This window comes from Agelaius phoeniceus, chromosome 1 (assembly GCF_051311805.1).
Source record: "Agelaius phoeniceus isolate bAgePho1 chromosome 1, bAgePho1.hap1, whole genome shotgun sequence".
NCBI lineage: Eukaryota > Metazoa > Chordata > Aves > Passeriformes > Icteridae > Agelaius > Agelaius phoeniceus.
In genome coordinates, this window is record NC_135265.1 from 20,924,838 (window position 1) to 20,948,674 (window position 23,837).

General features: G+C 39.4%; 1 protein-coding gene across 3 annotated transcripts in view; it reads left to right on the forward strand.

Annotated features, from left to right (window-relative positions):
• The window catches only part of ST8SIA6 (ST8 alpha-N-acetyl-neuraminide alpha-2,8-sialyltransferase 6), a 45,474-nt gene extending 22,960 nt beyond the window's left edge, over positions 1-22,514 (forward strand). For all 3 annotated transcript variants that reach the window (XM_054636028.2, XM_054636038.2, XM_077174404.1), the window contains 5 exons: positions 3,669-3,813; positions 6,062-6,174; positions 7,333-7,425; positions 10,282-10,754; positions 14,902-22,514. In XM_054636028.2, coding sequence (XP_054492003.2) covers positions 3,669-3,813; positions 6,062-6,174; positions 7,333-7,425; positions 10,282-10,750 — 820 coding nt within the window. In that variant the 3' untranslated portion in view covers positions 10,751-10,754; positions 14,902-22,514. The remainder of the gene's footprint in view (positions 1-3,668; positions 3,814-6,061; positions 6,175-7,332; positions 7,426-10,281; positions 10,755-14,901) is intronic.
• The last annotated feature ends 1,323 nt before the right edge of the window (positions 22,515-23,837 follow it).

A 23,837-nucleotide genomic window follows, 5' to 3' on the forward strand; every position in this document is an offset into this window, starting at 1 on the left:
TGTCATGCATGACTGGATCATAAGCACCCTTTGTTCTAGGGCAAGCCCACAGTCTCTGATAAAAGCCAAACTTAAACCTTCTTACTGTAAGCTACATTGATGTTCTGAAAGCTATGAGATGGATGCTCAGCCTGTGTAGCAGCATCCTGTTTCCAGAGCTGCTTCCATATCTCAGGGTTTTCTCCCAGTCAGAACAGACAATGTCTATCACTTCCTAGTCCAAAAATAAAAAAGTTACTTCTGTTTGGTGCTGTTATGATCTGACCCTTGTTTCTTAACCCACCCTCTTAAGTTTCCCTCTCCCCAGGTGGCATACATGAGTTAAAATGTTGTCTTGGCTTTGCAGCATCTCACACAGAGCCTTTGTAGGATACATGGGTTAATCTTATGAAGCAAATGCTCTTCAGTGAGTCCTCAGCTCCGGACAGACCTCATATGAATGATATTAATACTCTGAAGAAATTGCAGTAAGAGATTGCTTGAACTGCCCAGTCTCTACCCTTTCCTCATCATTTGCTGTCAGTTGTAGATTAGCACGTGTCAAAGCTTGTACAAACTCCTGTGTGAGCAGATTGCTGAATTCACTGCCATGGGTGTTGCTGTCTGCAGTTACATGCATTCCCACTGGAGCTCTGTACAGGGATGCTTGGGCACAGTGGGATTCTGTGTCATGATTTGATCTAAGTAAAATGTTTCTATTGTTACTGCCAAAGTTTTAGCATGGATATTTGTCATTATTCAGTATGTATTCTCTTATTCTTACTGTGTTTCTGGACTAGTTTGGCTCTGTTTTATTTTCTCAGTGAATCCATAATATTAATTTAAACTATTACTTTCTTATTAATTCTGGTATTTGTTTTTCTTTTGCACTGTTTCTGCTTTTATTGAAGCACTCGTTCTTGTGGAATGAGTAATAAAAAGCAAAAACATGTCATCCCTATTAATGAATGGGATCTGTTATCAGTTTGCTTTTCAGGGTCTGGTAGGCATCACACAAAAGAGCTGTTTTCCTAAATTTTGCAGGAATATTCTGGCATTATTCCTTTTCTGAATGTCCAGTGGTTGACACAGATAATGTTTAGGCCTACTTCATTTAGCTTCAAGAAAATAAACAAGGAAATCAGCATTAAGGGTTATGTGATTCCTCATTTCCATGTGAGTGCCAGGGAGCAGTGAAGGACAGCTGCTTCCTGAGGGACAGGGTGTGGGATCCCAACACAGTAACCTGGCCAGTAGAGCAGAAACTGGTACCTGGGCTTGTCCCATCCCTAGCCAGGAATAGGCATCCTGGGAAAAGGATGGACACAACTGGAGACTGGCCCTGCTGTGGTGTTGCTGGGGCAGTGACTGATGGCTCTGGAAGACTGAAATAGGGTCTTGGACCCCAGGCAGGATAGGGACAGCTCCAGAGTGCTGGGCAGTAGTGAGGCTGGGTAGTGCCCTCAGGACCTGACAGTGAGATCTGAATCCTCTTACTGCTACAGTGTTTATTAAGACTAGAATGTGCTGATTATAGCAAAAACTGACAAGAAAGAAAAGCAAGTATGCTCCAGTCAAAAGTCACTGGTTCCATAATATCCAGTGTTCCCAGACACCATCATTTGACTCTACTGCCCTACTGCACCCTTTTTACTTTGCCATATATTTAAAGGAGGATACTATATACACACAGAGAACTGTTCTCACCATTGGGTGTCTCCTGACCACAGAGCACAGTCACAGTTCCATCCACAGCCTTGGACCTTGTGGTTCTCCTTAGCCACAGATCTTCCCTGCCCCTTAAGGTTTTGAGCAGGGCAGTGGGAATCACCATGTTTGGGGAGTGGAGTCAAATGCAGCTTAAGGAAATCTGAACCCTACTGGTTCCTCTCTCAGGAGCATCATTTCCTGGTTACTCTCTTAGTATGGGTGTTTCAGATCTGTGCCATCCCAGCACTCAGTCTTTCCCAGTGTTCCTCACACATCTGGGAACCTTGCCTTGGAGGAGTTTGAGAACTCAGTATTCAAAATGTGTTAATATATACCAGTGAGTCATCTGACAACTGAAATAGTCCTTCCTTCCTTCCTTCCTTCCTTCCTTCCTTCCTTCCTTCCTTCCTTCCTTCCTTCCTTCCTTCCTTCCTTCCTTCCTTCCTTCCTTCCTTCCTTCCTTCCTTCCTTCCTTCCTTCCTTCCTTCCTTCCTTCCTTCCTTCCTTCCTTCCTTCCTTCCTTCCTGTTCCCCTCCCCCCCCTTATTTTGACCATTTTTTCAAGAGAAGTGAGACTGAGAGTTATCCCAGACCTGTTCATTCTTTTCCCTGTCTTCCAGGAAACATAATCTTTAGGTTTTTATGTGTGCTGGACTATGCGTCAGTTACATCAGAAAAATCAAATTATTATTATTAATTAGTATTTTATGCTATTTTTATTATTGTTATTGTTGTATTTTCTCTGTCTACACTGTTGATAAAGTGAAATGAAACAACTTCTCTTAGCTGTGTCTTACCCCATTAAAGTCAGCTCAATTTCAGCCAGACTTTGGCTTCTAATATTTAACTAGTTTCAACAATTTGTTTTACTTTACACATTGAAACAGTATGAAATAAAACTTTTCTATTCCTTTGGCTCTAATGGTAAATTTTTTTCTTCTCAATTTACCTTCAGTGTGGTATTTTCAAAATTCTGGGGAATTCTGTTATAAGACTATTTTCTCTAAATTGTTAGTAGTTGTCTTAGTATCTCACCTAATGAGAAAGCTGTGCCCTAGCAATTGATACATAATGTCTGTCCATTAATATTTCAGCCTTACAGATTGAAAATCAGATCCCATGGCAGCTGAGAGGTCGTTGTTGCCTATAGCAAAATAAATTATAGTGTTTTGAGTCTGATTTCAAAGGTCTGATGGGGATTTTAAGTTTATTTCATTTCACTGTTAATAATGTAGAATGTTTGCACACATAACACTTTTTTAAGTTTGGAGGTAACAGGAATTGTAAGATGAGTAATAGTCTTCACTCCCACAAAGGTTTGAGTGAATGCCTTCCATTTTAATTTATTTAAGGACTTCTGTTAGGTGTTTTGGGGAGCAGCTAGGCTATCTGTCTAGCACACCTGTCTTCTTTATGTGCAAGTTGTGATGTAATTTATTTAACATCTGTGGTACTGTGCACAGGAAAATTGTGATGAACAGTTGCAGAAATTAATTATTGATTAATTGGCTTGCAGCCATCTAGATGTTCACTAAGTACCGCTGCCAGTACCTTCCATCTCTCTCTCTTTTATTCCTTTTTTTTTTTTTTCCTACTTCAGCCTTCTAGTTTCTTACAATCACTTGTTCAATATTGGTGAAAATCACATTTTTAATTCTTCAGGGACTGAAGTCTCTCAGTGTTTCTATATTAATCTTAGCAATTAATAATATTGAGGAGATTGATTACAACTTTTTCTCAGTGGGAAAAGGAGACCAAGAGATAAAAAAAGTTATCAGTTCTGATTAGATTCTGAACATTTGCTGTGAAAATGGACTTCCATAGCAAAGCAGTTCAAAGGAAATGACATCATAGAAGGTTAATATAGCCTTTTGCTGCTAGTTAATTCAAACTGATGTTCATTGATCTGGTTCTCTAGCACTGCCTTTCTACTTATTTGCCTCTCTTTGAGCAGGTTTTGTTCGTTTGTGCTTTTTGCAGGTCAGAATTAGCTTCCTGCTGTGATGCAGTTCACAATTTTATTGCTTCTCAAAACAACAGCCCACTGGGAAGTAACATGAGTTACGAAGTGGACAGTAAAAAGACTATTCTCATTACACAGGACATTTTTAAGATGCTGCCTGCGGTAAGAACTGTATATTTTCCATGTTATTATAATCACAGTATAGGTATTTTGGGTTAGTAATTGAGAGACTGTGATTCCTCTGGAAGAGACCCATTAGCCCCTGTATGCACTTCTTTATTTGCCTTGCAAGGTATTGTTTTGTTGTATTTTTTTCCCCTTCCTCTGCAGTGGTAGAGGTATTTACAGGTGTCATAGGTTGGAGGTCGAGTTGCTATAGAACACTGGCTTGGCAACCAGTTGAGGAGCAAATAGTCTGAAAATGTTTGCCTTGCTTTTATCATTCCTGTTTTTAAAGGCATTTCAATCTGGAAAAACATTTCATATTCCTCCTGTGCCCATGCCATTTCCAGTGCAGGCTTGGGCATGTAAGTTATGAAAGATATTTTGGTGATAAACCTGATACAGAATAGCATAGAACATAATAGAGTGGAACACAGAAATTTCAGGTGGAAGGGACCCTCAATAATCACATAGTCCAACTGCCTGATAAATTCAGGGCTGACCAAGTTAAAGCAAGTTATTAAGGACATGGTCTGAATGCCTTTTAAACACTGACACCTGGGCACATCAACCACCTCTCTAGGAAGCCTGTTCCAGCAACTGACCATCCTCTTGGTAAAGAAATGCTTCCTAATATACAGTCTAAACTTCCCCTGGTGCAGCTTGGAACCATTCTGATGTGTCTTGTCACTGGATACAATGGAGAAGAGATCAGCACCTTCCTCTCCCCTTCCCTTCCTCAGAGAGCAATGAGATTACCTGTTCTTTTCTCCAAACTACACAAGTCCAAAGCCCTCAGTGACTTTTCATAGGACATTCCTTCCAGCCCTTTCACTAGCTTTGTTACCTCCTAGGGGAGAGTGTTTGCAGCAAGAAGCAAAGGTTGAGAAAAGGAATCAGATTTTGTACCTCAGGATTACAGTAGACATACAAGATCTTGAGACTAGACAAAGAGTTTGTATTTGGTTTCTTGAAGCTGAGGGCATATAGGAGCCCTCTTACCCATCTCTGGCATTCTTGATTTGTGAGATCCCAGCTACCATGGGTCTAGTTCTTCCTAACACTGCTGTGAATCAATCTTTACTGACTTCATTGCAATAGAGGATTGCAATTGTAATTCCAAAATTAACCTGGAGAAATGAAAAAGTAGTATGCTTTATGTGCACATATACATGCTAAGGTAGCCAGAATTGCCTGGCCTTTGTGTTCTCCTACTATCCTTTCAGAATTGAACAAAATATTTGAACATTTTGTGTAATATATTGCCAGGCAAATATGGTATTTGCCACTTCCCCACACTTTCTGCCTTGTTCATAACAGTGCCCCTTCTTGCTTCTCTTTGGGCAAGCTGATGAGAGAAGAAAGAAGGATAATGCTTTCCATAAGCAAGTTTTGACTCACTTTTACAACTGGGTTTAATTTCTGTACTCAAAATATCCCAGCTGTTGGCCTCTGGTAAATGTCAGTGCTCCCACAGCAGATGATGTTGAGCAAGATGTATGAAAAGTTTCTGAGACTGGGATAACAGCCAGCTATATTAATGTCAGCCTATATAGCCAACAATTTGCATTAATTTTCTAGGTTGTGAACTCTGCTGGTTCTCAAGTGGATGCACTTAGCTCCCACTCAGCTTCCCCACTGCAAGACAGCAAGCTGTAACAAGAGGAGGAGCAGAGAGGGTGAACAGCCAGGAATAGTAACCTCTTCTGTGGGGCCTCACATTCACAAAGAGTTACGCCAGGGCACATCATTATCCTTTACAGCATCTTCAGGTTTCCCTAAATTCATTATTCTGCTTCAAATGTAATTTTGGGATGGCAAAAGTGAGGAGAGTTTACAAAGTTACCTTCTATTACCTGAGAAAGTAAATTACTATATGACAACCCCCAGTCTGTTACAGTGCAAAGGAAAATGGGTAACTTTAAGCTATCTTCAGTGTAAATTAGTTCCTTAGTTTGTCAAGGTTGCAATCCACTACTAGATAGTTTTAGTGTTAAGTGTATTTAAAAGGTACCCAGTTTTAACAATCCAGTGTTATTCTCTCAAAGTTCTGATAGCAGAAGTAACAGTTCTCTGTCTGTCGGTGCCTGCTTCTGGCTCTTGGCTGTCCAGGTTTGGCAATCCTGTCTGCTAAATAGTGAATGCTTTTACTGGGATTTACCAGTTTAAGCCTGCAAGAGCAAATAGACACAAAGAAACAATCAAAACACTTATAAAGAATTAGCTGCATCTTTTTGTTTGTTTGCAGTCCTCTCCTCTTTCAGTCTATCCCTTCAAAAACTGTGCTGTGGTTGGAAATGGAGGCATTCTGAAAAATTCCAGCTGTGGAGCTGAAATCGATAGTTCTGACTTTGTGTTCAGGTAAGAGCTCCTTCATTTTCCTGAAGTGTGTCCCACATTCTAAAAACTTGGCAGGATTGGAAGTGTGCCAGTGCCAGTTTGTAGCAATGAGGAAGAATCTTGAAAATTCATTATTTCTGCCTCTTTAAGGATACTTCTGCTTTGTAGTTTTCAGAATGCTGTATTCTAATTAAAGAGCATGCTGGATGATACACGTTTAATCTGTGATTGCTAAGTCACCTTGCAGTGATGTGAAATGTGATTATCTGAGAACCTGGCATTTCTGGTTATTTAACATCCTTTAGGAGACTGGTATTAAATGTCACATGTGTATCTCTGGTTTAACGATGTGTTTACTTAGCCATTGTTTGGCTCACCCATGTAGCTACCTAATTGCCCCAATATTTGTTTCATCTGTTACTAATTTAAAAAATTAAGCATTTATTTAGGTAGTGTTTTTAATCTCCCTGGACAGACTGGGAGAAAACCAGGCACACTCAGAGTATAATTTTGCCCACTCTCTCAGTATGTGACTCACAGTTTGTAGTTCATGCAAAGAAACAGAGCAACAGAGGGAAGGTTCTTTTCTCAGTGATGTCCAGCCACATAGCATGCTGGATTTAATTTCCTTTTCTTATTTTTTCCTAAAATTTGGGCTTTTGAAAAGCTAAAAAAAAAAAAGTCTTTCCAGTTAGATAAGTGTTTTAATAAAAATGGGAAGTCTCTCTACTAAGATGCTAAACTTACTAAGTGACTGAGTTTAAGAAAATGCTTTCTTTACATTTTATAGAAATCACTGTTTCTGTGATAGGGCAAGTTATGCTATTGTTAAAAGACACAGTAGAAGACTTTCAGCAGAAATGCATTGTTTAGGCAAGAGGAGCAATATTTCCTAGCAGCCAGCGTAGGGCGTTCATAGACTCCTGAGATTTTGACTGTGCTCCTGGTTTGTGATACGATTTATGAAAATGAGCTCTCTGTGCCCTATTTTAACCATCTGTACAGTAGATTAAATATCTTTACTAGAAGTGCTGTAAGCCTTATTTAATATTTGTAAAGTGCTTAGACATCCCTGGGAGCTGACGTGAAAGTGTCATTGCACAAGAGAGGAATTTGCAAATAGTAACTGTAAATCATTTCTGGTGCACATCTGTTTAAGCAAATGTTTCTCAATTTCAGGTGTAATCTCCCTCCAACCACAGGAAACATTAGCAAAGATGTTGGCAATAAAACAAACCTTGTGACTGTTAATCCGAGTATCATAGCTCAGAAGTGAGTACTACTGCAAATCTGTTTCTGTAAATGGTGTATAATTGTTTGACATGATTTAGATTTTCATGGAAATCCATTGGGATACCAGCATAGAGAGCAGTGCACGTAGATTACTTCATTAAGCCTTAGTTTCCATGTAAAATATGTGCTAGTCTAAATGGAAATCTAAACCTGGCCTTTTTTGTAGCATAAAGGCCAGGTTTTAGTCAGCATACCCAGATTAGCAAGATACCTTGGCTGATACTAGTCAGCAATTTATGGCAGGGTAAAATTGGTGATTGTAAGCCCAAGCCTCTTTTTCCTCCATGACCCTCATGACCCCAAGCATTTAGAAAGGAATTGTAATCATAAATCAGGACAGGCTGGAAGTGTGTGTCTGACTCTATCAGCAGCATTGTGAGCACGTGTTCTTAAGTAATAGGCTTGGAGGCTGTTCTGATGAAGGCTGTTTCCTGAATGGAGGCCCAGCTTCTCTAATCCATTATTTCAATCCATATGAAAGCTGCTTGCTCACACACTTCTTTCTCAGCAGAGGTGGGATTTTTTTCACCTTCTTGATGAAAAGAAAATCTAATAAGGCGAGCCTGACTAATCTGACATCTTCAGCAGGCTGGAACTGCAGCTTATCTATGAAAGGACTGCTGTGCCATGTTATTTACTGCTTGCTAATCTCACTGTATTTTATTGTCTGTCATAACTGTATTGTCAAAAAGACAATATAAGGCAATGCTTTTTTTTTTATTCCTTGAAAGGAAGAAGGAAAACGTACATTGTGTACGTAGAAATTAATAACAGGAATTTTTCTTTGATTCAGGGATAGAAGTTCATTTTTTGCAATGAGTACTAACTATGTTAATGCTTACCCAAACCTTTTTGACTTCAATCAAGACAAGATTAAGCTCATTGATGTTAGTGGGGCTGCACAGGGATATAAGGAATGGAAATTGTCCAATGACTCAGTATCCTTGGTGACTTCTGACCTGATCCACAATTTTTCTGGGCTTAATCAAAGTGTTCTGCCACAGCTGCACTCATTTTTTAGCCAAATCAAGTCACACTAGGGTTAATAGAAGTTACACTGAAGAAAATGGGAGATAAGCCTGTGGGAGGATTAAGTGAGAGTACAAGAGGACTTTTATGGTTTTTAAAAAGTATTTATTTAAATATTCAGAAAAAACTGTAAATGCTTTTGAAGAAGCAGGAGGAAGCAGCCTGGTACCATTTAGCAGGACCAAGTTTGTTTCTTCTCTCAGAAGATCTATTCCAACGTTATTCCCTGTAATTTCTAATTCTTTGTTTGCATACTGGCTTCGTCTGATGTTATTATTGTTAAGGTTAATCAGCGTTTGAACTGTGTTTGTCAGGGTGTAAAATATAAGTGAACTCTCTTGAAGAAAAGCACAGCTCTTATGTGTCCTAATTAAACTGGCTGACACTTCTTACAGTGGCAGAGCTGGAAAGGAGATTGAGACACTGTTGAGTTGTCCAGGTTTCTAGCTAAGGAAGAGTAGAGATTTGAATTCTGTCCTGGAGGCTCAGTATTTTGCAGTGAGTAAAAACAGAGAAAATTCTTGTAGAAGAGGCCAGAAATTCACCCTTCAACCGCCTTTCCTAGACATAGGCTCAGGCATTTCTTGCTTGTTTTGGCTGTGTGACTCTTGCATGCACACAGGTTCAGGGTCAAAAGGAGGGCCTGAGTCCCTCTCATTCATTTTGTTTCAGAGTCTGGTGGTAATGGCACTTTTCTGGGAAGTAGGAGCTGTAAGTTTAAACCCCTTCTGGTTGAGAAAGGGTGTATCACTCCTTGCACTAGTTCTGCAAGAGGTAACTTTTCCTTGAATGCTTTGAATGGAAATGGCAGTGGCTGCTGTCCTCTGTTTCAAAGTACTGCATGAAAAGAGGGTTTGAACCTACTTGAGTTGTGAAGGGAAATGAAACCAATTTTTCCAGCTTCTGCTGGAGTTGTAAAATTGATAGCCTTTAAAAGGTGAAAATACTGTGCTCAAATAGACAACAACCTACAAAAGAGGTCTCAGTCCTTTGAGCCCCAAAAGGGGTGGTCCATATGTTTAGGTGATTCTGAAAATTCAGACCTATAGAGGACCTGAGTTGAGTTGCATCACTTCTCAGATAACTTGGGAATTTCACTAGTCAGTATTTGGGAGCACAGAATTATGCAGTGGTGAGAGCTAAGACTCTTTGCTCTTTGTTGGTGACTGAAAGAATCTGAGAATAAATCCTTGTGCTTTGTGAAGTTAAAGCTCTAAGTCTTTACAGATCTCCATGTGTTCCTTTTGTAGTTGAAGGACATAAACAGGGATGCCTATATTTTTAGCTATTTTAAAAGTACATCCTGCACTTGAGAACACACTAATCTTTAACACTCCAAGACTGCTCACATGCATCCTTGCATTTCCACACAGGGCAGACACAGAGATTTTGAAGAGAGATTTCTGTATACCTGTTGATGTAAGAAACAAGTTTCACAAAACGCATATGGCATATATTGTAGTGCATGTGTTTTTAAACAGAGAAGGTATGAGCACAATATTTTTTTGCATTCTTCCTAATTTCTTGAATTGATCAATTCTGTAAACATGTCCTAGTCTCATTAGCAGTGAATTTGATCTGCTTCAGTATCTCCTGCGTTGCCAATTCAATCCCATGTAGCGTGTTCTTATTATACAAGAGTCAGATTTTCATAGCTGCACATATGACAACATATAATAGGGTGATATAAATTTGCAGTGTAGACAGCCTGAATTCATAACATCTTTGCAAGTGCAGTTGTGCTGTTCTGGTCTGTAATGTTTGTGTCAATACTACATTCCATTCCTAAAATGTTGTACTTTGCAGATACAACAAGCTAAATGAAAAGAAGACAGAATTTCTGGAAAACATTGCGGTCTATGGAGATGCTTTTCTTTTATTGCCGGCATTTTCCTTCAGAAGCAACACAGCCACTTCTTTTAAAGTATACCACACTCTGAGAGAGTCCAAAGCAGCCCAAAGGGCAATATTTTTTCACCCCACTTATCTGAAAAGTCTTGCCCAGTTCTGGAGAACTAAGGGTGTGAAGGCCTACCGGTTGTCATCTGGTTTTATGATCACTAGTGCTGCCCTTGAGCTCTGTGAGAATGTGAAGCTCTATGGCTTCTGGCCTTTCTCAAAATCCACAGAGAAGATGCCAATCAGCCACCACTATTATGACAACCAGCTGCCTAAACCGGGTTTCCATGCAATGCCCAAAGAATACAACCAGATCCTTCAGCTTCATGGCAAAGGCATTTTGAAGTTGCAGTTTGGTAAATGTGAATCGGACTAAAAAGGTAGGTCCCATTCTTACCACATGAAATGTCTTTATTTCACTAATGTGCCAAGGGAAAACTTGTTTTACAAAGAGTGAAACCGTTCTTTCTTAGAGAGATATTTCTACCTTACTCTCAATGAAAGTTGTATTTCCAAATAAGTGAAAGATTGAATCTTTCTGAATAAATATATATCAGAGAGCTGAGAAATGTTTTCCAATTGTGAATATTAGAAGGCGAGCATAGCTAAGTACAAATTATCCCCATAAATCATTGTCAATCAGAAGTGTCTCCTTATCTCAGATACATGTCTCTGCCAACTTATGTTTGGTTTGGTATCAGTTCCTGGGTACCAGCCTCCTTTAAGAATTGCTTTATTTATCACACATTGTGATCTTCAGAATGGATAAGCATCTTCAGAGATGCCTAATCCTGGCCCAGCCTTTCCATATGTATAGAGGGAGCAGAGTAAGGATGGGGATTGTTCCATGAAGGTGAAGCAATCATCTCTGGCCTCGTTGCCTCTTGTGAAAGGGTAGAGATTGGAGCAATGTGTGCTCATGGCCCAGGGCTGCAGAGCAGCTTGTGGACGCCAATGAGGGAGCTGCCATACACTACAGCAGATCTTGCTGAGCATTTTACCTAGAGGCAGCTCAGAATCTGGGAGTTACAAATAAAGGATGAAGTGTCATTCCTTTTCCTTTGTTTTATCTGCCCCAACTCCTTGGATCTCTACCTTCTGTGTATTGCCTCAGAGAAATGCAGCAAAGTCTGGCCTCTGACCTTGAGCCAATTTACTGTGTACACACTAGAGATGACTCTGAAAAGATTTGTCTGCATGTTTTCAATCTTGATTTGCCCTGTTGAAAAAGTAGGGCCAATTTGTATAAATACTTCTTCATCTTTTAAGCTCAGAAATTCCTGAGTTCACAATACTGTTGTCAGAGTCTCCTTTCACAGACCTCTATTTTTCCAGGGGGTCCCAGTTAACATAATAGTAAGTGATGTGTACAGTAGAACTGCCATTGTATACTATATACTTTAATTGGACTGATGTAATCTCATGACTGTATTGCTCAAGTTAAATAGAGAGCATCATCTTGTTCAAGCCAGAAATTTCAAGCTTAAAAGCTAAGGGCACTTTTCTTCTGGCTAGGTTCTGAAATGAAAATATCCTTTTTTGATATTTAGAAAACATGTTGTCAAAGATATGTTCACACTTACTTTATCATCAGAGAATGCTAAGTTTTAAAATAGCAGATTGTTAGTACCAGGAAGGCACAATTTTATTCAATTTCAAGGGGTTTCTTAAGAAATAGAAAAATAAATGGCTTTCAGATTTTTAAAATAATATAAAACCTGTGAGAAGGGATCTAGAATCCATATAATGAATCCATTCTCCTCGTCCATGGCAGGAGATTACCTAGGAGGAATTGAATTGTATATATATGCACTTTCATTTTTTGCTTGTAAAAGGTTGCAGTGTATTGGAAAGGTTAACAAATACATAATGTATTTTTTCTTAGTGGCTAAGATGTTTATATCCAGCAGTTTCCATTGTATTTGTTATTCCAATAATATAAATCGTTGGAGATATACTGTGTCATTTTAATTGTGGTAACTACACGAGATAGGAAAATGAAAGCCAGCTCCTTAGAAATATTTACTCTAGAGAGAAGATAGAAGGCACAAAAATGTTTAAGTATCTGTATGTGTTAATTAAATGCTATCCATGCTTGATATACTGAAAACCACTTGTGGCCAAATTTGCCAAATAAGCTGTAAAGAAAAAAAAACACAAGAAGAATAACTTGTGCTGCCCTATTTACACTTACATTTACAAAGAGAAAACCAAATACATACTTTCAGTATGAGCTACCATTCTGCTAGTATTAGCAACTATTAGAGATAAATGAAATTCTATAATGAGTATATTTTATTGAAGATGACCTTTTCTAAAAATTCAACAAGCTCCTTTCTCTTTTCAGTTTCCATTTTATGTTCTTCTCCATGCCCTGTGTTCTTTCCTCTTAGTGGGTAGCTGTAGGTTCCTTACACCAGTGGGTGCCCACAGAAGGCTCAGGCAGAACCTCCCACACACATTCCTGGGACACAAAAGTTTGCTGCTGTAAACGAGAAGTGAAGGAAGCTTCTCTGCTGGGAGCACCTATAGGGAGAATAAAATTGCATCCCAGTGAATCATTTTTGGCAATTTTGCTCCTAAACACTGTCCTTGCCAGTGGATTTTTTTTTTTTGCCTTAATATCCTCTCCTGTACCTCTATGATTATGTTCAACAGACATGTACAGGTCATGGCTAAAGTCAGTGCCCACCTATCACAGAGGGTCAAGCAGAAAATGCAGCAACAGCAAAATCTTGAAATATAATTAATGGTCTTTATTATTTTGTATTAGATTACCAAATAATTTTTGCTATGCAGCTGAAGGAAGTCTTATTTGTTCATTGCTTTAACCTGATAAGGGCATGTCATTAGCTTCAAGTAAATGTAGGTTCAAGGAGGGGAAATGACCTAATTCATATTTAAAAATAGAAAAAATGTGATTAGAAAAATTGTCAGATGATAAATTAATCAGACTGGCATAAATTTGATTGCCCAGAAGCCTGGTTAAAATGCAAATTTTGTCTGACCGAGAATCCATCAGGTTTTCTGTTTGCTAGGAAAAGACAGCAGGGCAGATGAGGATGTGTTGCTTTGACATACAAAACAGTAACTTCCAGCATCTGCTCAGAGGAGTCAGTCAACACAAAAAAAAAAAAAAAAAGAAAGGAAGAATGAAACTGAGCCTCTGAGCTGGGGAAGAAAATAGTGCTCAATTGTCTGAGCAGAAGGACTGAGGGAGGAGGGCTTGAGCAGAGGTGTGCAGGTGGTTAGGAGGTAAGAACTGCTGAACTCTCCTTTACATATCTTACCTGGAAAGTTTAAAGTAGGTATGAGTTTTTTAACTCCAACCAAACAATTAAATGTGATCTATTTCTGACAAAGAGCGGCCATGACTCCCTCCACTCAAGGTGGAGTTGCCAGAGCAGCATCCTCTAAAGCAAGGGGATGCCTGTTTACTTTCTCAGCAGCTAACATCAAAAAGAATCATTTTTTTTCCAAACTCTGCCAGCATGTGATATTTTTTTAATCTTGAAATTTGCTGCAATCCAAGTGATAAATAGTGTTACACATAACCTATTTATAACTGTAGAATGCCAACATGAGCTTAAATTCTGTTGAAATTCTTTTGTGCTTGTGGTGTCCCAATGTAGCTAGAGAAATAGAAAAACTAACCCACAGTTCAGTTATAATTACCTTGAGCAAAATGATACAACATTTTAAAATAAGGACACCTCTGAATTCCTGTCAAGCAGCCAAATTGCAGACTGTTCTTGACTTGGGCAAATATTATCCAATGTGAAATTAGTAGATATTAAAAGAAAGGTTTTGTGCCTTAGAACACCTGCAGTGCAGCTTTTAAGCACACACTTTGCTCATGCATTGAGTGAATTAAATTTACATTATAAGAATAATGTCAGTAATGAAACAAGTGGAGATAAATTGTTTCTGGTTTAGTTAAAACCTATCAGAATAGAAAAGTATAGATTAAATCAAATGAGAATTTATGTTAGATTTCAATTCAAATTAATAAGTATTTACATTTCTAGAAGGGTTTTGTTTTGGTTTTCCACAGCAGAACTATCCTGTTGAGGAAACAGAATAATTGCAATCTCTGGTGATTTCAAAATATGAGTAAGATAATATAATTTGGAACATATCCATATTCAAATTAGCAAAGGATGTGTCCCCATGAAGATACTGGCTAGACCTGGCCTTGGTTAGCTTAGGAAGCCTGAAGAGTGTGGAGCAGCTGGGATAAGTGTGAGTGGTTCTGAGGGTATCCAAATGAAGGAGTCCTCCTTTAGAAAGGGCCAATGCCTGAGTTAGACCAGGCATGGGCATTCCAGCTTAGCCAGGGGAATTCTGAGAGCCTGGGGTTCTGTATAGTAGATCTCACAGACTCACAGCTTGAGATACAGATGAAAAGCTAATGCAGAAGGTGCAATGCATACAAAGAATAAACTATTGTCTTATTTCAAGTATAAAAAGCAGTTTTTTCTACTAAAAAGGGAATATCAATAACATATTTTATTGTTTTAATTTCAGGATGATGATCCTAAGGAGACAGTTTGTGTATATCCCAGCAGTTCGGTCTTGGATTTGATCTGATGTGATTTTGTGAGCATTAAACTGCATATAATACAGTTCTAGAATAATGCTACAATAGAGAAATATTTTACACTTGGGGAGAAAAGGGAGTGATTTTTTCACACAGTGACTGCTACATTTAAAAAATTTTGAGTGATCATTTTTAAAATACAAAGTAACTATTTGAAAATTTCCGAAACTCCTTTCTGCTGGTTTAATGGTAGCAAAGCACAATCTCAGGATGGTGGCAATATGTGACATTCATCATGTTTTGCTTCTAGAGGATCATTAAAATATTTTGACATAAGATCTCTGGTTTTGTTGATATCCCATAGTATAGACAATAGTCTCTGTATGGTGGCTGCATGAGTTGGCAGTGAATGTTTTCAATTAAGAACTTCATCCTGTAAGTACTGGCATTTTTCTGCATGAGAGAAATGATGAGAAGAGCTGCAGAGGAGTAATTAATTCAGAGCCATGTCATTCTTAGTTTGTCCCAGGGTGCACAAATGAGAAAATCCTTCAGGTCAGAGGTAGTTAAATGGTTTATGGGCTTTCATTCTGTGGGCAGTAAGTAGTGCTGTGGATTTAATGGGCTTTCATTTTGTGAGCAATAGATGATGCTGTGGATTTAATGGGATCACTCATATGAGTGATGTTAATTCTGAGAACACATATATGAAGGACCAGAGCTTTATAACTATTTATAAACCACTCTACTTGCTTATGTTCCTGTCTAAGGTCCAGTTCAGCTCCAAATGAGGACTGTAAACCTGGTTCCACACTACAGTCCCCAGAGTCCTGGTAGGGCATGACTTTGCACACATTCTTGCTATTCCAGTTCTGTGTCTTGGCTCCTACATGAGATGGAATTTCCATTAGAAAGATGATGGGTACCAAGCCTATAATTCAATTTCTTTTCATGTAATATAGCTTGTATTCATATGTGACTACAGATAGTGAAACTGCACTAAGCATTATTAGAAGAATGTTCCTCTTACCATCAACCCCAAGCTCCTCTACACCAGGATGTTTGAGAAAACAGACTACATTCAATATATTCAATGGCTATATCCAATTTATAACCTGTGTATAGTTCTTTAAGTTTTCCATATGGTCCAAGAATACATGTGGAGCAACATCCTGCAGCAAGAGAAAGTGAAATATCAGCCCAGTGGAAAGAATCATTTTAACATTTATAGGAGCTTTGACAAGCAGTTGTACCCTAACTATTACTGCTTATATGCTTATACATTCTACTGCAGAAAAAGAAACCCAATCAAGCAAACAAACAAAATTTAAAAATTGTAATAACCAAATTCTGATAAGAGTTTCACTGACTCTTTTGAGAGTCCTCTGAATAGTCAGTTCAAAGATAGAGTGTCCTTCTTTTACACTCAGATACTATCAAGTATTTTGTTTAGTAAAATTCCTTTTGCTGCTGCAACATTAAATCCCAAATCAACTGATTTAAAGAGCATTCAGTTTCCACTCTTTGAGGATTATATCTGCAAAAAAATATCCCACTTAAATGAATTGGACCTTAAAAAACAAGGTTCAGAAAAGCCTTTTAAATTTATACTTTGTAAGAGCATTACTGTATTGTAATGCAGTAATGCTAACCTTATAGCAGTTTTATAATCACATAAACACTCCTGGAAGTATTAGAATCAATCATTGTGGTTACAGGTCTGTTGATTGAGACACATTCAGCATCTGGATCCATTTCCAGGAATAAGGATATCAGAATCCAGTATTACTCCTATCCAAGCAGAAGTGTCCATGAATTCTGACTGCAAATATCAGCAATAAAGTCCATTTTTGAAAATAAGGGGTAAAAAATACATAATGCTTTGAGGCAATAACTGATGCTACTAATACACATGTAGACCTCTGAGTGTCAGTAGAGCTTTTAACAGAAACAAAGACAGCAGAATTGAGCTGATGAGTCCATCTGCATTACCAGCTGGAAACTGGAAGAGGGGAGCACAGGGGTTTGACTTTTTGTGATCTGTTCTAGTTCCAACATCACAATCCACAGTTTTTCTTTCCCAGCTGTGAGATTTTTACCATTTTCTGACCACAGTATCTGCTGCTCATGTGCAGAGAGCTGGCTGCTGAAAGAACCTGCACCCACGTTATGAGTGTTATGGATGATTGCCTGTTGCAACGTCCTAGTTATAGATCAAAGACAAATTTGCTCACAAAAGAGGGTCTCCTCTGCTATAAATCACTCACATGGAGTGTTTTTAATAGAAGCTGTGCAAAGTGATGTCTTTGTCCTTTGGGAGATGCAAACAGCTGAGGTTGAGGACAGTCCTGCTGCATTTCATCCAGACAAAGGCACGCCTGTGTTCATGTAAGGACTGTAACTTACTCCAGTCTAGTGTGGAGCAGTGAGGTGCTCTTGGCTGCACCTCACCATAGCAGCTACATGGTTTGTCTTGGGGAAAATCCATACATCTTTTGCAGGTTCTTACATAGTATCCAGAACAATTGCAGTGCTCTGTGTGCACATAGAGATAATGCAAGATCATTCTTCGCTCAGACTAAATTCTATTAACTACTCAGCCTGAGTAAGGGGCAAAAACTGGTTGAGTGAAGTAGAGGATGGGGAGAGGAGAAAATTAGATTTATTTGCAGCAACTTTTTTCAAAAGCATTTGTTAGTTAGTTCCATGTGGCACTGTCTCAAAATAAATGTAAACAGTGTACCATGACACACCACAAAGCTGGAGTTACTGTGTGTCAGAACTATTTCTGTGCAGCTACATTATTTGAAAAACATGTATTAATGCTATTGGAAAGATCATCAGAATACATTTTAAGAGAGGTTTAGCCAAAAAGAGGAAATCTGTTCTGGCTTCCTTGATGAAAAGCGGTCTTAGCTCAAGGGATGTGATGCAGCACTCACAACTGAGAGCAAATGGAAATTTCTGTCGTATGGACAGCCACTGACTTTTTAGCACTGTTTCCATGAAGTTTAAACTTCCCAATGACTGGAAGACCTGATCTTCCATGCTCTCAAGGCTCTCAGTGATTTATATCGACCACATGGCTGGTAAGAAATGCTTGAAGGAATTGTTGACCTTTCCTGCCCTCTCCTACAAATGCTCTTAACTTTCCATAGAATAAAAATATACTATATTAGACTTTAGATTAAGGTCCTCAGGCCTTGCTCCAGACATGAAGTTGGTATGAGATGTTAGTTGCATCCACTTCACTCTGCAGGAGGGCAGACATTGTACTCAGCTTTATTACAGCTACTGGTGCTGTGTGCTGGGTGGCTGGGTTGTGTTAATTCAGATGCAGGCTGGGCAAGTTAATAGTGCCATTTCTGCAGCATGGGGTACCATCAGATTGATCAAGACTTGCTGAAGTACACTCACTGTGGGAAATGATGTTCTCTTGGGTAGCTGAATACATTAGTTCTCATTTATTTTACACCTCTGCCAGGTTAATAATAATAAATGGATTTTGTACCTGGCTGGGAATGTTTATGCCACTTTTGCAAGATTGAGCCAACGTCAGTTTGGATTAAGGGTTCTTGACCAAAGGTTAGTAAGGGCTTTTCATCTCCCTCTATTTCACATCAGGAATATTAATTTTTAGGTTTTGTGGACCTCCAATGCTGTCACATGCTGTGGAATGAACATTGAGATTAAATAGTTTTCTAAAGATAGAAACACTGACAGTGTGCTAATATTTCCACTGTACCTTTGCAGAAGCTGACAGTGTCCTTGCACGACTGCATCACAGCATCATTAGATCAAAGCCTGCCTGGCTGCTTTTATTCCTTTTTCTCTTCTGAATCTCTAATGTTGCATCCTCCTTCAGGATTCAGTGCTGCCTTGAGTTGGTTATTTGTCTCTTTGCCCTGTGGAGTGCTATGCAGCCCTGTTTAGCGTCTTAAGGAGTTTGTGTGACTGTGAGTCAAACACTGCTATGCTTGCAGCATAGTAAAACATGCTGTAAATGACTGGGTTTACACCTCAAGGAAGGCAGCTTGGTGTGATACTCACATTGCCTGACTGGAGGTGCTAAAGTTGGTCTGTAGCTCCATGGTGACTTCAGCTGGAATGGCTGCAAGGTCCAGTCCCTGTTCTTGTGCTGCCCCCTTCCCTGCATGCCCTGTCTGGCCTCAGCCTCTCCCACACTGAGCTCTTTTGGCACTCTGAGATGGTAAAACCCTACCATGGCAACAGAATGAGAAAATTGGTTTATGCCAAGAGACAGGGGAATTTCACAGTCAAAGCAAAGGAGGGGGTAAGGCCATGCAGGTGGGACTATAGGGACACAGCAGGTGCCTTTTGTTATCTGACAGCTGTGGGACAGACCCAGTGGTCCCCAAAAGCTTGACCAAGTTCAGAAGGTGACATCTCTGAGGGTCTGCCTGGTCAGAAGGGAGAGATGGGCCCTGCAAGAGGGATTGGCAGCACAGCAGCTGTTCTGGTGGGCCAGAGCCCATCTTTCCCTGTGGTGCCAGGAGGTGCTTAAGGCATCTACACTAAAGACTCCAGGTGCCTACACTGCTGATTATTGCTCACCCTTCTCTCTTTCCCATTACAGTCCTTTTAACAAGCTGGTGACCCCAGCAGATTCAGAAATGACAAGCAGAAAAAATTCTCAGTTCACTGATCATAAACTTGCATAAACTTGCTTGTTATTCAGCATTCCTTTGTGTTCAGCCTCTTCTAATCCCAGCATCTAAAACAGCATCTGCAGAGAACAGAGATGAATGAGGACTGAGGGGGTGAGACCAGCAACTCTCACTTTGATTCTCTTTCCTTTGTACAGTAGGGAGACAACTGACATACCACCATGCTTGAGAAAAGATGAAATTGTCTGTCTTGAGTGACCCAGGAAAAGAAACTAAATTATCTAGGTGACTTCTGACCTTCTGTGGCTCTCTCAATGACTAGGAAAATATTCCTGTTGTTAGGTATTAGTTGATTTTATTTAGTGCAAATATCTGGATCAGTTAATTACTCTGGGTTAATTGAGCATGTACACCTTGAACCTGCACAGACTCCATGGTGGAGCTGCAGCCTAACACAGCAATCTAGGTTTAGATCTATTTTACCTACAGATCTTTTTTTTGTCCTGTCACTTCCTCTCCTGTGACAAATTTGTGGAGGGAGGTTCTGAATATGCAAGCAGTAGCTCCTCCAGGGACACTCAGGTCCACAAAGCAGACATCCACCTGTATACAGGAGTCTGTGAGATCAAACCCAAGGAATATTCTGTGGAGTGCTTTATTCTGCAACAGCTCTAACTCAAACAGCTGATAGCCACTTGCTGCATGCCCTGAAGCAGTAGATTTCTTGCACATGAGCCTTTTAGTTAAATATATCTTAGCTGAAAATATTCAAAGCCAAGTAATTCTTCATCTTGTGGTACTTCAGCAGCAAATCTCTTTAATCTCTAGGTCTGCTAGCCAACAACAGTGACAAGGGGGCATGCAGTTAGTTTAGAAGGCCCAACTCTCTTTATTTTGAATTCTTTCACTTTAGGCAGGACCATCCTTCTTTGAGTTTCTGGACAGAAAAATTTCAAATGCAGCTAATCTCTCCGGGTACTCTGGGGAAATCCTTAAGGCTTTTCACCCACAGCATACAACAAGTGGCCAGATTTATATTTATTAACCTTTCTTCTAGATTCTCATAAAGTATTTAATTGGCTTGAAATTATCATTATGATCAAGTAGAGCAGAAACACTCTGCAGCATGCCACTGAACAAAGGGACTGTTGCTGTTATCAGGTGGTCTCCTTTCATAAGGGCACATTTCAGAATACCTTCCTATTCTGGGAACATGGCTCGCCAAGGGAGTGACCCGGGGTTACTGGGTTACAGCCACAGGAGTAAGTGTCAGTGTGCTCTCGGTGTCGAGATTCCAGCAGGGCAGCAAGAGCTTAACACGATGAGGGAACTTCAGCTTGAGTTTGCCCTCGAGCAAGGAGTCAGTGTAGTACTGTGATGGGTGGTGATTGAGCTCACATCACTCTGAGCACGGGCACTAACAGCCCTTGGGCGCCAGGTGTTGGCAGATAGTGGTTTAAGGATGAAAACAGTCTGGCTGTGACTGGAGCCAGCATCCTCACGTTGCCATCAAAAGAACATTCAAGTCTGTCTTTTGCTAAATCCTGGTGTACCATCAGCAATACATCAGTGTTTGTTGCTGCACCTGGTACTTCTGTGTCTTTGTTTCACCCCTCTTTTCCCCAGTGAGGGAGAAAACTCACAGTGTATGATGGAAGTATTTAATGATCCCATCATGGTTTCAAGGCAAGAGCCCATCAGAATGAATCATGCAAATGGCTGTGACAGGATAGCCTATTGTCAGTATTGCTGGGTTTAAATTCCTCACTGTTCACTTTAGTCCCTGACAAGAGGAGATTCTTCACAGCAAGTCTGTAGGCCAGCAACATGCTAGGCTTCTCACCTCTTGGCTCAGCTGTGAGATGTTTCCCTAAAAACACTTCCTCTTTGATCTGTTTATTGTCAGTGTTTACAATACAAACCCATTCTTGAAATCTTGTGATTGAATCTATACATTGAAGTATAATAGCTGACATTTCTGCATTTTTTATATGTACTGTTTTTATAGTAGCTTCATATGTATTCTTTATGTTAATGTTCTTGATATTCTTTTGAGTACCTAATTAAAATAATTTTAAATATTCTTCTTGTTTAATGCCACCAGAGTAAAGTGTGTGGGAAGTTACATAATGCCACCTAAAGAACAGTCACACAAGCCAAAATAATTTTAAGGGTATTTGACTGATTTCTGGAGGAGTATTTTTGTTAGTCATTTGGACACTTGCACCTTAGATTTACCTTTCTAAGATAGGCCTAAGAGGCAACCTCTGCTTCTGATTTAGTTCAAGATCTGCAAGGGACAAAACAGGTGAATGAAGAGGTCCTACACAGGGCTGCTCCTCAGTGATGGCAAATGTGTCGCTTTTCAGACTGGTCCATGTGCCAAAATGTAATTTCATAAAGTTACCATGATAGCTTTTGCCCAGAGGTTTCATTGTCTCTTAAAATGTGTATTGTTTGCATTCATTTCAGCTCCATTCTTTGCAATGCAATTGTCAAAGCAGAGCTTACTCCCCCGTGGGGCTGGTATAATTGTGCTCCTCCACATGCACCAAGCTCTCTGAAGCTGCTAGTGTAGGCTCTGCTACTGCTGTTCCAAAAAGGTTCCTCAAATTCTCTCAGTGCTGAACTTACTTATGTTTTCAGATGTGAACTTGATATTGTCTGAGTAGAATGTGTGCAGCATAACATAGAAATGTCTCTGCGCAGGGTTTAGGAGGAGGCAGGAGCCCCTCAGCCGTGTGTGTGCTTTTATTACAGAAAACCAAGATGAAGTTGTATTGTTGAGTCATCTGTTACAGCTGGTTTAATTTGTACTTTGTTTTCCTGTTTTAAGTGCCTGATGATTTTTTTGTCAAGGAGGCAGTGGTTTCATTGTTATAAGGCATACTTAGAATTCTGTACCTGTTACCTGTTCTGTAATAGAATATTTTTGCAATTTATGTTTGTAAATAAAGACTTATTAGGCATAATGGTGGTGGGTTTTTTCTTTTGTGAATTCCTGAAACTAAACAACAAAAAATATGTCTCCTGAGGCAGCAACATATAAAATGCATTAGTCTGAATCCTCTAGAACAGTATTAGCAACTGACAGTGGAAATGTGGACAGTTCCTTAAAATTGTGCAAGTTAAAAAGCAAGCTGTGCCTAAAGGCAAGTATAGGGGATTGGGGCACTGGTGCATGTGTAAATACATGTTGCTTAAATGGTACCTTCAAGTGATTTCAGTCTTTTCTGTTCTTGAATGGCAACATAATTAACCATCTTCTTTTGTTACTTCTAATGACTTGAGATACTTTCAAAAATTAATTATGGAGGAAACATTAAACATGGAAAGGAACCAAACAAGAAAGCACAATTGTTACCATCCCCTTCTGAAAAATCTCTCTTAAATTTGAAAACTATGTATAAAAATAACTAAATGTTTCAAAAACAATGTTTAATGGAAAATGTCTAAACAACAGATGCAAAAGTTTTTTTTATACAAAATACTGACCACGAGTACATGTCTGTGTATCTAGTAGATTACTATGCATATTTTAGGCACTTATGTTGGGATTTTTTCTTAATACAGGTTTTGGTCATATACAAAGATTGAACATAGTGAATGAATTTCAAACAGATAGAGTTCAGAGAAAGAATTTTCCCTCCAAGCTTTTACTTTTTACTTTTGGGCAGAAGGCAGTTGTAGAACTTCTGTGCCGCTTACCATGACTTCTCCAAATAGAAGCTGACTGTCTCGTTATATCAGGTCAAATATGTACATGCAGCTGTTTTGTGAGGAGGACTATTATCCTTTAGGGCCCTCTAGGGACTGAACTGCAATTGCCAAATTTTATTGCAGACAGAACAGAGGTTTAGAACTGAAAGCTTTTATTTTGCCTCATGGACCATCAAGTGGCTTCTGCCTGAAGATTAAGATCTGGATCTTTGTGGCCTACCTCCTTCCCATAGTGCATGAATCTTTCACTGATGATCAGAACCAAAGGGTCTCCTTTGTTTGCTGTGCTGGCAGTTGAAATAGCATATATGAGTGATGCAGATGCAAATGTGTCCCCATAATCAGAGCAGGTTCTAAATCAGAAGTGTGATTTCTGCTGAGGAAAGTGTCTTAGATTGAGCTTAGCCATCTCAAATATATATGAACAGCCAAGTGTTGAAAGAGCAGCACTGCCAGGTGATTTGGACTGCTTGGCCCAAGTGCAGCATAGCTGAGTGCAGCCCCAGACAAAGCATTGCCTTGTTGTTATTTGCTGTTTAGAAGGGGAGCAGTGTGGGAAAAGTTGGCTGGACAAG